We start from the raw sequence: 17954 nt of genomic DNA on the forward strand, positions 1-17954 counted from the left end.
GTGTGTGTGTGTGTGTGTGTGTGTGTGTGTGTGTGTGTGTGTGTGTGTACGTGTGCGCGCACCGCACACACCTAACCAAATTACACTCCCAGCACGGCCTGAAAAGGAAGGTCCACGGCAGCCTCCATGTAGGCTTTGGCAACAGAGGCAAGTGGTGGGATTTTAAGTCATAGTTACAGTTTCACAGCCAAGGATGGCTGGTCCATGCAGCTGAAGAGGATGGACACTAGCTTTGTCCTAGAACTTTCTGGAGCCCACAGCCCATGGCTACAAGGCATCTTCTGCTTATTCCTGTACTGATAAGTGTACGCTAGTCGAGTAGTGGGGGGGTGGGGGGGGAGAACCCCTCCGTAGCAGGTTTCCTAACCCAGGCCTCCAGAGCACCAAGTTAGGACACTGTGCCTGGCCAGCAGCCCTTGGCCTCCCAACCCCACCCATCACTGTCTCACTCAATCTCCCTTCCTGGGGTGGCTCTGTTGCCACAGCCAGGTGCAGGACCCAGGCGCCTCTAGCAAAAGGAGCGCTCCCCACCCAGCTGGCGTGCTGGGACTGAAATCTGTGAAGCTAACCCTCTAAACTCTCTGCCTGTGACCTAAGCCAGGCTTGGGCCCAGCTGGGGGTGGGGGAGAAGATGAGGTGATTTAAAGCCTGCACCATCCAGCCCTCAGGACCCAAGGCCTGGCAAAATCCTACACAGTTCTCTATCACCTGGGATTACCAGGAATGAATAAGAATAAACAACTGGCTTTGAATCTCCCCTCAGGGTGCATGGCCTGCCCTACAGACACCATTCACAAGCTGGGGAAGGCTAGTGACCAGCCCTCAAAAGGGAGCCTCCTGAGCTTTTGCACCTTACACGATCTTGTGCTCTCTTTTTTTGTATTCTTGAAGATAAACGGGAGTTGCCATGTAACCCTTCCCTTTTCTTCTTGAACGTGCTTTGTGTGTGTGTGTGTGTGTGTGTGTGTGTGTGTGTGTGTGTGTGTGTCTGTGGTGGAATCAACGCTTCCTTCAAATGCTTTGGCCATGTGTGATTCATACCACATACTTCTACACAGAGAAGAAAATCGAATTGGCTTCTACAACATCTTTCGGGAAAACATTTTTATAAATGAATAAATCTGAATTTCATAAAGAGATTTCCCCACTATAAAAGTTGATGGTGGAGGCATGAGTGTGGGAAGGCACCAGTGGGCTCTTTACATTTTACCTATATTTCTGGACATTTTTCTCTAAAATAAGGAGAAAAACAAATCATCAGTGTTGTGTATGTATGCATATATATGTACATATATAATACAGCACATTTATCTAGCTATAAATATAGATGTTCAGATATACATGTGAATACAAAAGCAACATGCATTACAACACCTCTGAAGTAACTCAACTGTGTGTGATGCTGGCCTCTCTCAAAGGTGCCAGACAATCAATTCAAAGCATCTCTGAGGCCTTAGGAGCGAATGTCCAGCAGTGAGGTTGGCTGGGACCAGCTAGCAGCCACAGAGCCAGGCAAGACCTGGGGGAAAGTCTCCTGGGATGAGCTGCTGTCGGCTCCAGGTCTCCCATGAGAGAAGCAAAGCAAAGAGGATGGAAGGTCACCCTCTGGGGCTCCATGTGGCAGGAGAGCTGGTGCCAAGTGAGTGTGGAATAGTGTGTATGGGGGTGTCGGGCCGTGTCAGAAGAAACTCCCTTCAGTGCTTAAAACCTGAGGACCATTTTCAGAAACACTCATCTCTATTCACATGGACATTGGTAAAAGAGACAATGTTCAACTTACAAATACCCTGCGGGCCATATTCTGCACTCATCCCGGGCGTGGGGATTAGGGCTCCGTGTGCAGACCGAGGGGAGGACAGGCCCCTCCAGTGCAGAAGTTTATCTGTGAAAGAAACCCAGAATCAAGCACTATCGCCATAAACAATGTGCATCGTAAACCACAGGGTATCACATTTCACTTCCATTAAAGCAGATTAACATCATTACAGCAGCCTTGCAGACAGTTACCAGGCCCAGGGCCCGAAACAAACAACAGCGGAGTGCTGCTCCCCACAGCTTTCGTTTTGTTTTTAATTTTTGGACAAGGAAGGGGTTGGTTTGAAGTATGAAGCAGGGGCTGATTCTTGGGTCCCTTTGCTTATTTGTTGTTATTCGATTATTACAAGAGATACATAAGTAGCAAGGAGAAAATTGGAGGTAACATGGGTAGAGCGGGGGGAAATGGAATTTACTTGTAAGGCTGGTTTCCATGCATACACCGGCTTTAGACAAACCCCTGCAAACAATAGGCCAATCGGACAGGTTTGTGAGCCACCTGTTCTTTCAGGGAATAACACTGTCTAGCTTACTCAGACTACAGGCATGTCAGCACTCACAGGGCCACACTTGAACCCTGCCAATGGGTACCGCATGCAATGGGGGACAAAGATTAGAGTTAACACTCAAGGAACAGTGCGCGAGTTCCCACACCCCTTCATAGGAAAGGATGACACTACTAAGTAACAGGGAGGGAGGGAGGGAGGGAGGGAGGGAGGGAGGGAGGGAGGGAAAGAAGAAGCAGTATCCAACGGCAGCATCCAGAAACTAGGGCCCACTCTGTGCGCTCCACTGCGCACTCACTGAGGGAAAAGTGACTTCTCCCTACTGTCTGTGAATCACCGAGCCACAGGAGCACTTTCAGCATGGGGACCCTGTCCTCAGTGTCCGGCCTCCCAGCATGCCCCGGCTACGTGCCCCTGGAGAGGACAACCTTGCAGAAGAGGGGACAGGTGAAGCGCATGCGCTCGAGGGCTAGAGTTTGGAAAACTGAGTTTGGTGGCGAATAACCAGGGCACACTTACAGTAACAGCACTTAAAAGCAGGCCCAGTGAGCGTATCCAGGACACAGTTTCATACCCCGCGGGTCACATGACTAAATGCAGAGGTCACTAAATATTTGGCAAGTTAAAGGTTTCTGAACACACAATGGCCAAAAATTAGTTCAAAAGCCAAAGGAGTTTGTGGCCATGCGTGGCCACATACTGCACGTCACGTCAGCACTGGTTCCAGAGCATGGCAGCATGTCACTGTGTCACCCATTCAGGCCACACAGCACTACGAACACTGCCTGCCCGGACACCTCCACCCAGATGCGGGCTCCCTGTGTGCTCTGAACTGCAGTATTTCTGCTTCACATACAGAGTCGTCTGCTCGTAGGGAAACGTGCCGGCTTGAGATACCTTCCTGCTGCCGTTCTTCAGCATAAGCATCAGATCAGTCTATCTCCGGGTTGTAGTGGGATGGGTAGAATGCTCTGATTGTTTGCATTGCTAACCTCTAAGTTTCAGAAAAGGAAAAAAAAAAATTGAACTAATTTTGGCTTGGAATTGGAACAGAATTTCCAACAATTTCTCAACTTCTGCCACTTTGAACTACATATTTATGAGAAGTGAGTTCTCAACATTAGTGATTATAAAATCAAAATATCAATGAACTCTGAACAACACTGAAGACGCTCTTCATCTTGTAGTACCAAACATTAAGCCAAGATTTAACTATTTATGTAAATATGAAATGCACTCATCCATCTCATTAGTATGCAAATTTGCTTGTCTTTAATAAATGCTATGATTACATGCATACCAAATAATTGCTTAAAAATAAATTTTCTTATAATTTAAGTAAATGTTTGATCTGTATATTTATTTTATAGAAGCACATATTGAGAACTTAGGTGAAAGGGTGTCACAAGTGGTAAGAGTTTAAGAAATCACTGTGATCGCTTTATAGGCATGTGACCAAGGGTAGGTCAGGACATTTGGGGCCAAGTTCCCTTTTGTGAGGACCCTGATGGAGAACAATGTAGTGCAAGAGAAACCTGCTATTGCTGGGCCGTAGTGGAGGCATACCAAGCCTCAGACCACTGGTTCTCAGCCTGTGGGCTGTGACCCCTTGGGAGTTGAATTACCCTTCCACGGAGGTCGCAGATCAGATATCCTGAATGTCAGATATTTACACTGTGATTCCTAACAGTAGCAGAATTATAGTTATGAGATTATAGTAATGAAATGATTGTGTGGTTGGATATCACCACAACGTGAGACACTAGATCAAAGGGTGGCACGAGGCATGGATAGAAGGACCAGAGGGGACAAGAACTCCACAAGAAGACAAACAGAGTCAACTAACCAGGGCCCAATGGGAGCATAGAGACTGAAGCACCAATAGAGGACCATCCATGAACTAGACCTAGGCCCCCTACACAGATGTACCCAATGGGTAGCTCTGGCTTCATGTGGGTTTCCTAGTAAGGGGAGCAGGGGCTGTCTCTGATACGGACTCTGTTGCCTGCTTTTCGATCCCTTCCCTCTAAAGGAGCTTCCTTACCTAGCCTTAGTGGAAGAGGATGCACTCAGTCCTGATGCGACTTGATGTGCTCGGGGTGGGCTGGGTGCTCCCCTTCTCTGAGGACTACGTAGGGGAGGGGCATAGTGGGAAGAGAAGAAACGGTGAGACTGGAAGGAGAGGGGGGAGGGGGCTATGATCAGGATGTAAAGTAAATATTAAAAAAAAATTTTTTTTAAGTGATTGAGAACCATTGCCTTAGACCATCTATGAAGACACTGTCGCTTCTCGGACCAAAGCCAAAATAAAACCACCAAAAGGAACCTGTAACCTTGGGAGACTGGGCTCAAGAAACACATATGTGTACCTTTTGTTGTTTGTGCTAAATTGGGAGTAGGGAACTGTCGGCTAAGTTCTTGAAGTTTTTGAGGAGAAATCTGAGAATTCGCTCTTGTACCTGTTCTTGACTCAGCAAGCTTTTCTGTTGCAGGGCATAAACTCTTTTCTCAGAAAACCACCCAACTGGGGTATTTCTGTGACCCCAGCACAAAAGCAGCATGGCCCTTAAACCCAGCAAGGGAAGAGTCTAACTTTAAATTCCCTGCCACCTTGGGAAGAGACTCTATTCCTGAGCCTCCAACGAGGAGTGGGAGAGCTGTCAGTCAGCCCCAGCTTAACTGTGCACAGGCATTGCTGGGCGTCTGCTAACCTGTCAGCAGGAAGCAAGTTAAGCTCAGAGCAGCGGGACCGAAGTGTGTGGAGACGGGGGCCTTGAAGAGTAAAAGACTTGTCCACGGCCATGTGTGTAACCAGTAAAGATATGAGTGAGTTCCCAGAGTGCAGTGTGTTCTTTCATGACTACCCCCCCCCGCCCCACTTCTGTGGCTCTGCTGTGGTCTTCACTGGCTAGGAAGTGCCAATAAAGAAGGTTCTCTTGGGCCAGAGAGATGACCCAGCTGAGTGCACCCGCACTTGCTGCCAAGTCTGACAACCTGAGTTCAAGCCCAGAACTGACTCACACAAGTCGTCCTCAGATCTCCGCAGACGTCATGGCGCATGTGCAGGCCCCCTCTCTCCTAAACCAAGAATAAATACAACTAATTTTCAAAAAGAAAATTCTTGTTTGCTTCTGCATCTGCTTCTACTAACTCACTGGGGAAAGTTACCAACCTCTGCTGGAGAGGAGCAGCCTAGCTATGTGGCAAGGCTTTCAGAAGGCCCAAGGACACTGACCTGGTGTCCTGAATTGCCATGAAGTGCCCACTCCGCGGCAAGAGCCTGTGACTGTCACATCCTCCACCTCTGCTTCCTCTGCAGACAAACCAGCTAAAGAGAAACAAAGCGTTGCCCCTCGCCAGTAATTTATTTTAGAAAACAGCTCACTGTCACGGTGACAGAGAGAGGGGTGGGGGCAGCTTGAATGTCCTCTCCAGGAAGAGGGTCAAACAGGGCTGATTATGAACTCCACTGATTCTGCCGCTTCTTCCGCTGAAGCCACCCTTTAATGTTCTCCTTAGCAAGAGGAATCGACATTCCCACGTGAACTGGAAATGCTAAATTGTTAATAGCCTCCCTAGGGTTTAACTTCTTGCTATGATGCCTTCAATTATTTCATCACAGCTTAGGCAAAGTAAAGTATCACAATTAACGCTCCTGGGCATCAGCTCTGGGAGCCGCTCTGCCTTCCCCACTCTGCAGTGAGGGAAGAAGAGAGGGAAGAAAAGTGCTGTGCTGGCTGAGGACCCCTGTTTCCAGCCTCTCCTGTGCTGGCTGGGAAGTGACCATCTTGGTTGGACCTGTTTTATTTCTTTGTGGGGTTCTCAGTGAATGGTTTCTGAGTGTAGACCCACCCAGCACCACCTTCACTGTGGAGTGTGCTGGAAATGCAGATTCCTGGGGCCCACCTTGGAGTTACCGGATCAGAAGCTGCACAGGTGGAGGGATCAGTACATTACCCCCTCGAGCTGACTACGACTTAGAGGGAAGTCTCATACAATTTAATTTAGAGTGCAGATAGGAGTAAGGCAGAGACCTGTGGACCATGAGACTGTTGCTCCTTCCATGGCCCTCCTCTTTCAGGATTAACAAAGACAAACTCAGGGAAATTCCTAAACGTCGTTCCATAAGGAGTTCAAGGTTCCAGTCTACCCCTCCTGCTCTCCATCCATCACTCACCTAGTTTGGTCCAGGCCCCTCATCAAGTAGGAAGCCCAAATGAGGCAACACTCCAGTCAGCCTAAAATGGAGTTCTCACCGCTGCCTGCTGCTGCAGGGGTGGAGGGTGCAGGGGGTGGCTGGGCACGTGGCCACAAGTAAGACTGGACTCTCTCCTGACTTTCCAGACATCCTAGTGCGATGTATCGCCTTTTTATGAAACAGACTTTCCAAGTGCCTCCTGCTCACTGGATAGAAGTCTTTTCCAACTGTCCCTTTGGAAAGGTCCCTTAGACCTGTCCTAGTGGGGTGTCGGGTTGTGAAGTTTCCTTGTGACTTGTTTTTTAGGTCTCACTAAAAAGCAACAAGTTGGGGACGGCTCTGGTTTAATGTTGTACATCGGTTCACTTTACCTTTCTGTATTCACTGTACGCTAACTTTTGTGAGGTTCCCACAAGTTGAAAAGCATTAGATTGGGTTTTGGGTTTCCTCAAGAACGTCTCAAAGATTGCCTGACCAACTGCCACGCTGTTGGCTCCCGTAGCTAATCAGCCGGTGTATAACACAGCCAACCACATGGCAGTCTGCTCATTGCCTCACACAGTGCATGGAGACAGCTACACCCTGACTGACACTTCCTACACACCTCACCAATGCTTCAGGAACGCAACCTCTATCAGGAGCATAGGCCCTACATGCCAGGATGTGGCTCCCTGGTGGGACACTTGTCTGGCCTGTATGTGTGAGACCCTGGGTTTGACCCCTAGCAAGTCCCTTGGAGTAATGTTTAAAAAAGAAAATCCCAGCCCATTGCTCCACAGAATACAAGGATGCACACTGTTCTCTGAAATGTGCACAGGTATCTTCCGTATAACCACGGATACTTAGCTGACCGTATCCCCAAGTGGGAACTTGGGAAGCTCTGTTTTCTCTTCCAGAAGAGACGGTGAGAGGTAGCAGGCCAACATAAAGGACTTGAACAGTCCCTTTAGCTCCGCAACCCTCAGGTCCTCTTTCTCCTAGGAGATATGTAGTCTATAAGCTTCTTTATCTAAAAAGCAAGTCCAGTCCTTAAACATCCTTTGTGGTCAAGGCTCATGACCAGCCTTTTTTACGTTGGCTACCATCTCCTCTGAGAGCATCTGACTTGCCAGTGCATTCTAGAACAAACTGAGCCTGTGTCCTGAGCTGTGTTGATCTGGACTGAGCGCATGCCAGTTCTATCTGCACACGCAGAATTCCTAATTACCTCCTGAAGTTGCCAAGGTGTGATGCTTTTTGTTCTATTTCTTGGTCAATTCTTCTCTCTCAGACCTGTGATTATCCAGACAGTTTGCTCATGTCACCTTTGAAGAGTTCTCATGCTAGGCCTCCTCTCAACAAGTAAGAAGGAAGAGATGACATCTTTCATGCCCCCTTATCTATAAAAATGCAAGCTACCAATCTGTCAGGCCTAAACAAAATTTTCTGCAATCTGTGTCTTTAACATAAGCAAAGCATATAATTCAAAAATAAAAAAAAAAAAAGAGCTTGCTTTTCTGAAGAATAACTAACCAGAGAAACATTGTGTTCCATCTCTGTGTTGAAATGCAGATTTCCCACTAAAAGGCAAATCTTTCATTTCAAAAGGTTGAATAGGATGGTTCTTAAAAAAAGAATTCCAGCTGGTTAAATTTAGGGTGTTGAAAAAAGTTCACTCCAATAATATTCTTTGGCTTTGGGCCCAAAGTATTTTCACTTGATCGTGAGTTAGATAAATTTTATTACACTTTAAGCTTTTGCCTTAGAATAGTGGGGCTTTTTGAGGAGACTATGAGGGCAGCTGAATAAAAAGACAAATCGTCTTACAGATTTTTTCGGTTTGTTTAACCATGTACCTTACTATGCAGAAATGTGTGCTCCAGGATAGGTCCCCTTCATTCATTCTTACATGCATTCATTCAGCAAATATTTACCAAATGCCTAAAATGCACAAAGCTATGGTGTGGCTTCTGTGGGCAGCACGAAGAAAATTCAGATAGACAGTCCTGCAGAGCCTGCAGCAGCACAGGAGAAACAACTTGAACAGACACTCTCAGCCTAGAACCTGTGCACGGCACAGCACTGCTGTGGAAACCCAGGGGGAGAGAAATTCTGGTGGGGGAATCGGTATCCCAAACTTACAGCTGCTCAGATCCCTCACATACAATAGGATAATATTGACATAGACTATGCATATCCTTCCATGTTCTTAAATTCTCTAAACCACTGCACACGCCTAAGGAAAGAGATGTACTGCCTGGGAAATAATGACAAAAAAAATCTGTACATGCATAGATGCAAGTTTTGAAGTACTTTTAATCTGAGTTTGGAAGAATCTTTGAACTCTGAAGCCACTGGATAGAGTGTCCTTTGATTTGGAAGGGAGAAAAGGGAGGGGCCTTAGGCAAGAAATTGACTCAAGATATATAGACTTGGAAAGCCCAGAGAAAGGCTTTCTAGACAAAAGCAAGAATAAGGTGGCGGTGCCATGGAGAAGCAGACTTCAAGGCACCCAGAGTAAAGGCTCATCATACAGTCGCACGCAAACTAAAATACTGCACAGCTGCCGTTGACTGTGGTCACCCAAAGGTGACATCTTTAGTGCCATCCTTTGAAATACCACAGTTCCTTAAAATAAGGGCCAGAGCCATGCTGACTGCGTTGAAACTCCCAGAAAGCTCACCTGCCCTGAGTCTCCTCACCCCACCCCCACCTGGAACTCTCTTCTCCAGTGGGTGGTCGGCTAAAGCAGAACCAACTGTTTTACCTCTGAGGCAGACAAGCAAGTGTCGATAGCCATGCTGTTCTTTGAAGCACTGCCTCCCTGGCTTAATCTGTTTCAGATGTATCGTTGCCAGTTTAAGATGGCCTTGTACTTGCTGAAGTATTTGTAACAAACAATTGTGGAGAAAGGTTCGGATCTTCCTAGACTGCTTTGACTTTCCCTCCAAATGTCCCCTTCTTTGATTGGAAGCCATGAGGAGGGGAGCCAAGGTGGGGCTCTCTGTCTGCCTCAGACCCTTCATTGGAGGACTGTATGTGTGTGCCTCTGTTGGATGCCTTTTCCAGGTTTTTTAGGGGGGTAACTTGGCAACTACTTTTAAAGATACTAAAGACCAAGGCTTGGCTTGATGGTACACTCCTGTAATCCCAGCCCTTAGGAAGCTGATGTAGGAATATCAGTAATTTGAGGCTAGCCCAGGCTACATAATGAGTTCTAAGCCAGTCTGAGCTATGAGATTATGTCTTAAAAATAAAACTTTAGAAGGAAGGAAAAAAGGAAGGAAGAAAGGAAGGAAGGAAGGAAGGAAGGAAGGAAGGGAGGGAAAGAAAGAAAGAAAGAAAGAAAGAAAGAAAGAAAGAAAGAAAGAAAGAAAGAAAGAAAGAGGAGAAAATTCCTTTAGCCAATGCACTGAGTCTAACCACAGCCTGTCCCCAGATTCTTTTCTTGTTGGAGCAAAGCCAGGAACCTTGGTGCTTCAGTCCTAACTCTGCAACTCACCAGCTATTTCGCACTTTGAATAAATCCCATCCATTTCTCACTTTGAATAAATCCCATCCTCTTTCTGGCACTAAGTCTTCTCAACTTTAAAAAGAGAAGGCTGGATCAACTGAGTAGCTCCTCTCCTGCTTCCCACGCCTGCCCAAGACTCCTTGTGACCATGCTGGCAGCTGGCTGCAGGGACCCATAGGACAGTGTGGGCTTGGATACCAAGATAATTTTTTTAGCCAGAAGTGATCTTGGTTTCCAACCTCCTGGGGCACAGACTTGCAAAGTTCACCCACCGCACGGCAGAGAGGAAACCCAGGGAGTCCTGAGCCTATGAGAGGGAAGGTCAGAAAACCAGGGAGAAAACTTCTCACACACCCAGGCTAAATGTCAAGGGAAAAGGTCCCCGCAACCCACGCCAGAAGCCAGTGGCACAGCAGGGACCGGAGCCTGCACCATTGCTTGGCAAAGCGCGAGCTGTTTCTCCCCAGCCACCTTCAGCATAGGTGGCAAGGCCCAGGCGCCCGGTAGCTCCTACCTCAATCATCATGGAGTGTTCGGATTGGCTAACTGACACAGCTCTGGACACACTCTAAAGTTGCCCCTCTCCGGAGTTTCCTCACTCCCCTGGGCTCCTGACACCCTACCTTCTAAGTGTGCACCTCCCCCACAAGCATCCCTCCATCAGGTAGTTAATGGTCTGTAAACACTTTAACTTCAGTGGGGAGCTTACTAGCCAAGGGGTCCTGCTGTGAAACCTTTTGAAAAGTTAACAATCTTTCTATAACATGAGAAGTTACCCTGTATCAGTTTCCACTGATGGAACTTTGGTTGTGTGTTGGACCTTCTGAAAGCTGGGCGAATCTGCAGTCAGTGGTCCTCTGAGTCGAAGGGGTAAAGGATCTAAGAAACCACCCTTCCCATGGTTCTTGCAGTCAATTGTTCTAGCTTCATGCAAGTATGTTCATAGGTACTCTACTCCCCTCTCCAAAAAAAAAAAAAAAAAAAAGAGAGAGAGAGCAAGGGTAGGAGACTCTCACCTCAGTCATCTGGGCCTTACGATCCAGGAAACTAGCCATTTGTTTAGTAAACGTTTAATTCTGATAACACCGGACAGGACAGAGAAGGGTTTGACTATCAAAGCCAACAGAACACCCAACTCCTCAGTGACTCTGCAGAGGCCACCCCTAGCCTTTTTATCTGTGTCAGCTCACAACAAATGTCATTTTATACCTCTGTGTCACCACGTAATCAGTCTTGGGAAATGCTGGAATAAGCTAAAAGAATACACTTGCAAGAAGACCCCTGCTTTTCAAAGGGTGTCAAGCTTCGGAGACATGGACCATACTTGTGAGGGGGCTCAGGCAACACAACAACCCAGTGGGCTGGGGAGTCTTTTAGTCTCTCCTCCAGGACTGATCAGAACAATCCTTTAAAGCAGGGGATGTGGGGTCTAAAGAATGGGAAGCCCCAGGCAGGCCTCCTGCACTGGAAACAGCATCTGAAGATCAAGTCGTCAACACTGGCCCCTTTCATAAAAGTGTGTGTCCTGGCCCTGTGAGCTTTATACTGTCTATGTCCTCCAAGATGAGCTCAGACTTGTCCTGCTGTAGTGTGGTCAAGGCCTCTAAGGTAAGCTGACCCCTGGTCCTCAGAGCCCTGCTCACCTTCTGGGAGACCATGGCTCCTCACCATTCACCTCGCCCTCAAGCAGAGCCACAGCAAACTGCACTGCATTGTCACAAACACTGCAGACAATGCTTGACTTTCTGGGACTATTTTCTGGTACATGCAGTTCAGGGAAAATGGGAGAAGGCCCAATCTGAGTTGAATATTCTGTGCTGTTCTTGGCCAAGAGATTCTAAGAACCGGAACTGGCCATTCTCCAGAATTAAAACCTCTTATGCCCCATGGTTAACAGCAAACTGCTCAGAAATTACCAGAGTTAATTTAAGAAGTCAACGCTCCAGAGGCAAAGAAAAGAAAACGGTCCAGCAGGTCAGGTTCTGACATTTCCTCAGGATCAGAACTAGGCCGCCCTTTCGCCTGAGGTGAGGCTCATATCTAGGAGGTTCTATAAGGCGGGGCCTCCTCCCACGAAGGCTCTTCCTCTCAGAGCAGGCCTCGGCCTGGACAGGCAGCAGCCGCTCTGTCTTCTCGGGCCCTCAGCACTATGGCCCAAGTGCTGCACAGGGCAGCCCTCGGCTCCCCGACAGAACAGTGAGCCTGTTTTGTTTTCTTGGCTTTTCATCCAATCCAAATCTCTCCTTTCTACAACTGACCAATCCAGAAATTGGTTGCTGAGCAAAAAGGAGATGTGCACAGGTACAAGCCAGTCACCCTGGAGGTGGGGTGCTGCTGGCTCTTCTGGGGCTTACTGACTCTGCTGATGCAGAGAGAGGGGTATCCTACAATCCCCGACACCTCCAAACACCATGACTGGACATTCATCATTCCCTTTCCTCTCCTTAGAAACATCTACTTGGGAATTCAGAGTGTGGAGAGCTGACCTCTGAGGTAAGGAGGCTGTTTGCCACAGGCACTGAGAGGCTTCTGGGGTCCCAGAGGGTACTTTCCAATTTAGATCTCCGAGGCTGCTTGGAGAGTAGGTCTCAGAGATTCCCCAGAAACCCTCTGGTCCCACGCCATCCCGACTCCAGGCTGACCCCAGGTCCTCAACGCCAAGACCCCTCAGCTCTACTCCAAATGTCAAAGAGTCCGCTCTCACTTAACAAGCCCCTCAGGCTGAAATCCTTTTTCCTCAGTGCTTCAACCTTCAACTGCCAAGCAGAAAGCCCCCTCTGTCACAGGCCCACAGATCTCTGCCGCCATGGCACTCAAGCCCTGTCAGGTGGTGCAGTGTGGACAGCGGGCTGACGCTGTTTCAAAGAAGCCGACCAGGCAAGAAACGTCCTGTACTCCTGCCCCGGCTCTAACGCAATAAAATGTCTTTTATCAATGTAATTCAAGCCAAAGAGTCAAGGGTCTGTCACCATTTTAAAAAGGCTTATTACATGGCCACAAAAATTTGCCTCAGGCTGAAACCTGGCATGTACGGTACCAGCATGGGACAGGCTCTTTTGATTTGATCTTATTTTCCTACAAAATCTGAAAATGAAACGCTTCTTTCCCTCCCTTCCACCAACCATTTTTTGATTTATGGAGAGGAGGAAAGAATTCTGAAGTTGACAGGTTGGGACAACTCCACTCGGCTTTTCCCACTCAAAAGCTGCTTTTGTTAAATCACATTTTGCATTTATGGCCTGCGGCTCTTGGCTGACTTTAATGGTTCCTCCAGTGTGGAGCAAGCTGTGGACTTCCCGGGGAAGAGGCCCCACTGAGGTGATAGCCCTCTCTGTACCAAGAGGAGGAGTGTCACAAAGGTCAGGGGGCTGGAGGTACGAGTCCCACGGTTCGACAAAGCAGGGGCCACAAAGCATTTGCCTCTCCTCTAAGGCTGTCCCTCTTACTGCATTTAGCTCCTTGGCATCAGCATGTACCTACCAGTGGTTCCCCAGATGTTCCAACCTTCTAAGAGCCAAAACTACGTTGTGCAATTCTGAAGGCTAGACGCCATATTTCCTGGGCAAAGAGGAGCCCTTCATTAACTTCTCAGAAGTTCAGCACAGATAGAGTGCTTCTCCTCACTGGAGAGCTTCCGTAAATGAGCTGCTGGAAGGATCCACACAGCGGGCACAGGAAGAGCATTCCCTTCCCCAAGGCACCCAGGTCTCCGTAGTAAATGATTCACTAGCCAAGAGCCTCTGAGTCAGCCTTGAACCAGGAGCTGATTCTAGCCCCTCGAAAGTACCTGCTGGCCCATCGCTTTGCTGGACTCTCTTGGTGCTCTGTAACTGTGTATTTATTTACTCAATGGTTGTTATGGACAGTCAGGTTAATAATTCACTTTGTAAGTGCTGTGTAATTACAGTTAGGAGAGCTGCAATGGTTATCAAATTTCCTTAGTCTTTGATAAATGTGTCCCAATTACTAGTGCGGGATACTTTTCCTCTTCCCCTCTCAAATTTGTAAAAGCAACTCTCCAACTTTCCTCTCTGTTCTCACCTTCACCTGCACCCCAGTCTTTCTGCCCCCAAAGGTAGAATCACGAGAGCCCATCTGCCCAGATACTACTGCTGGGAACACATGAAGTTTTACTCCACAAAGAAGGGCTTGACATTGGGCCAGCACTGGCCTAGAAGGCGCTCTCAGTGGGCTGTGGCCCCAGGCGCGGGCGTAACACCTGCCCGCCCACATCTTGTTACCCACGCCGCCCCAGATCCCAGTCCAAGGAAGAAAGCAAAGGAGGCCCCAGTGTGCACCAGGACAGTTGGGACTTCCCAGTCAAATGACTGGTAGGAGCCACAGAGTGAGAAACCACGTCAGGGAGAACCTCCCTACTGGGAAGACGCCTTTGTCCCAGGTCCCGTCCAGCCACGCGGCTCTGCCTGGGACACACTGAAGAGTATGGATGGAGACGCAAGCTCCATAAAACTAAAAAGTTTAGTAGGGTCCCAGAGAGAGTGCTGATCTTCGCAGGGTCTCCCATTATCTCCCAAGAGCCAAACAGGGGCCCCCACTCCTGCCCCACAGCAGCCTCCACACCCCATGCCACACCCAGCTCAAGCATGAGAAAGAACATACTTTCAAGGCCAAAGAAGTGCCTGCACCAGAAAGGCAGTGGGATTGGGACCTGGGTCACCTTGGGCTAGACCTAACCAACCAGGCCACAAGCTGGTTCAGGAGGCACCTCTGAGCCCGTAACAGGAGCGAGCACAGGGCTGCGAGAACTATCTACAGCCAGCCTCTGCTACAAGCATCTGGGGTAGAGAAGAGGTGGACCAGCTCCATTTTGATGCCTTTTCTAATCTTTCTGGTGTTCTGCCCAGCTATGAATTTCTCATCCACACTCTCCAGCACATATAACCCATTTCAAGTGTTTCCAGAGGCTTCTTTCTGTCCCTAGATGCAATGAGTTCTCTAACAGACATTTCCTCATATGGCAAGAGGCCTATGGATCACCGTGTGTTGTGTGGAAGATGAGCTACGGAAAGCCTCAGTGGTCAGACAGTGCTTGTCTGTCTGCCACTTAGAACTGTGCCTGCAACCCCTGGTGGGTCCTAACCTCCGTGCCTAAAAAAACAGGGGTGGGCTGGTGATCCCCAACTGAAACGTGGCCCCCACCTTCAGGTCTGAGGTTTGGGGCACCTGGTATGCCCAGGAAGAGACAAGCCAGCGGAAGGGGGTTTCTGTGCTAAGAGTACATTGTAAGGCCACTCTTTCTGGGGAGTTCGGTTTGCTTGGAGTTTGCGGGGTAGTTTGTTCAGGTTGTGGTTTCTCTTCCTCCATTAAAAAACAAACAACAACAACAAAAAACCTTGGAGCTGCTTTTCAGTTTCCTGTTCATGGAGCGGACAGAAGGAGGGTGTGCAGTGGAGGAGGTGTGTGGGGAGGAGGGATGGGAGATGGAGCAGGGCCGAGAATATCCGGAACTGGAGAGAAGTGAGAAATGGAGCTTTTTCTTGGCTTCCAAACAGTTGTAATTTCCACACCGCTGCTTAGTTCCTGGGCACCAGGCACAGGGAGTGGGGAAGGGGCATGTGACAAGTTTGCCACAAATCAGGATTTGGCATTTAAATCCACAGGAAGCAGGAAGAATAGAGGGACTGCTTATTTATAGATTTGCAGATGAACTCAACAAGACAACTAAGCTGCACTGCTCGTGTCTCTGAAGGAGCAGTTCCATCTTGAGATCTGGAATGTTCCCCATAATTGAGTATCTATCGCCTGACCCCAGCAAGCGGCACCCCAAGCATAAGCTCAGGTTCCTGAAAGCCGGGCAGAAGGCAGCTGCCTCTCTGGTAGCTCAGGAATTCTGCTTTGAAGGACAGGTTGGTCCCACACCACATTTAACTGGAATCAGTTCATCTGATTATACAGTGCCTTGCTTTCTGGAATATGTAATCATCTCTTTCTGATGACATTTTAAATATCCAACTAGACAAATAATTGCAGCATTAATTGATAGCAGAGTCAAGCTGGAGGATAGCTGATTGGCAGAGTGCCCCCCCCAAAAAACAAATCATCTTCTTTCAAACCTTGCAGGAATGATGCTGAAATCCAACTTTTGCTGATAGATGCTTAAAGTCTGATTTACTGATAAAGAAACTGCAAGAAAACCTGCACTTCAGCCCCTGATTGCTTTGTGCGATGTTTGAGTAGAATCAGGCAGCTTGATTTATGCTATTTCCCATGAATAATCGCAAGGCTAGAGTGGGGAGGGTAGGAAGAGGTGATGTGGGCAGAAGGGGGCCACTCCCAAATCCTGTTCTTCCTGAACAACACCAGGGAACCCAGAGCCTTCCCTTGGTCCTCTACTATCTATCACAGGGTAGAGAAATGGTCTCAACAGGAGAAAACCCAGAAGATGCCCAACTAGTCATTCGGCCTTTGAAAATTATTGAACACAATGACTTAAAGCAAATTCTCCTGCTCTGAACAGAGAGCCCAGCCAGGAGCAGGAGTCCAGTCTGAGGTCTGTTTCTCCATTTAAGGTAGAAAGCAAACTAACCGCCACTTGTCTTGGTTGTAGTACTCAAGTCGACACGCTGAGTTTGACGGTTTAGATACCGTAGAATGCCGCAGTGGTCAAGAATAACTCATGTGGTGCTCATCTCCAGGGAACACCAAAATGAGTGAACTGGGGGTTATAGACTACAGTAAGGAAAGTCTGAAACACAGGGTGTATCCAAATGCTTCAGCTAGCGCTAGAAGGATGCAGTTAGCACATGTGTGTGTGTGTGCGTGCGTGTGTGCGTGCATTCGTGCGTTAGGAGCATGCACCCTGAGTGCATAATGCAGATTTTTGCTCATCCCTTTTGCCTGTGCCTGTTTTTTTTTTCTTTTTTCTTCATATTCTTTCTTTCCTTCCTTGCTTCTCTTGGTTGCTTTTCCCCTCTTGTAACAGCCTCAAGCAAGTAGGTCCCATCACTTTGGCTGAAACCAGACGCTTGTTAGATGTAATGATTATCTGCGCGTGACACTTTTACCGCGTGTGAGGGGCTGGAGGAGTGCGTTACTCTCATTTAGAGCTCCTCCGTTAATTAGGAAGCCCTCAGCTTTTCTGTAAATGCAGGTCGCTATCGACAGCTCATGCTTCTGATGCTCTGCCTGTGACAGTTGTTGGGGTGCCCTTCCAGGAGCTGGCGGGGTTGTCCAGAGTCTGACAGTGTCAGGGAATTCGGTCGCCACAGCCGATTCACAGGAAGCTTCAGGAAGGTCGCACAGTCTGCTTCCCCCACAGCCTTGAAGCCTCCACAAGTCTACATTCACATTGAGCTGAAAATAGCTCCAGTTTCCAAACTCCGCCTTCTCTTTCCTCTGGTCCTTGCACTTCTCTTTCCCATCCTCTTTTCCTACTACTTTTCCTCTCTCACCTTTGACCCTCCCCCTACCCTGTCCTCTGCTATGGGAAATGGACACACATCTGAGAAAGGGAACTCAGGCTTATGGACAGCCCATCTGCTTTTCATTGAAATAGCAGTGATTGTGGAACAGAAACTGGCCCCCACCCCAATTTCTCTCTCTCTCTTCTCCTCTCTCGCAAAACTGCATGGGGCTGAGGTCAGAGGATGCCTCCCCTTGGAAGAGCTCAGGTAGACATGCAGAAGGAGAGGCACTGCCTATGGTCGCGTGCATGTGAATTTGTATGATCTAAATTAAATCAAGGTCTTTATGTTTCTTGCTTAGGACATGGTGAAAAGTGAACTGGGCATTTCAGCCTGGATAGGAAAAACTGTTTGCATAGCCTCACCACATCACCAAGGTAGCTCTGTGGGAAGAACAAGCAAGTCGAGAACCACAGTTGCAAGTACTCTCAGTTCCCTAAACAACCCCTTCTCCCTTGAGGTTGCAGCTCATCTACGGACATTAGCCTCGCAGGAGCTATCTTACGGCATGCAATGGC

The 17954-nt window shown here is 48.2% G+C and overlaps 1 protein-coding gene across 10 annotated transcripts in view; it reads right to left on the reverse strand.

The window, feature by feature from the left end:
- Positions 1 to 17954, reverse strand: part of Bcl11a (BCL11 transcription factor A) — an 89911-nt gene that overhangs the window by 13480 nt on the left and 58477 nt on the right. For 5 of the 10 annotated variants that reach the window (XM_055629020.1, XM_055629017.1, XM_055629014.1 and 2 more), the window contains one exon: positions 1781 to 1882. The exons of 4 other annotated variants lie outside the window; for them this stretch is intronic. In XM_055629020.1, the coding sequence (XP_055484995.1) occupies positions 1781 to 1882 (102 nt within the window). Of the gene's footprint in view, positions 1 to 1780; positions 1883 to 13492; positions 13644 to 17954 lie in introns of those variants that run through there. One more of the 10 variants, XM_055629012.1, reaches the window with a different exon arrangement.

Source organism: Psammomys obesus, unplaced genomic scaffold (assembly GCF_907164565.1).
Source record: "Psammomys obesus unplaced genomic scaffold, mPsaObe1.curated_primary_1811, whole genome shotgun sequence".
NCBI lineage: Eukaryota > Metazoa > Chordata > Mammalia > Rodentia > Muridae > Psammomys > Psammomys obesus.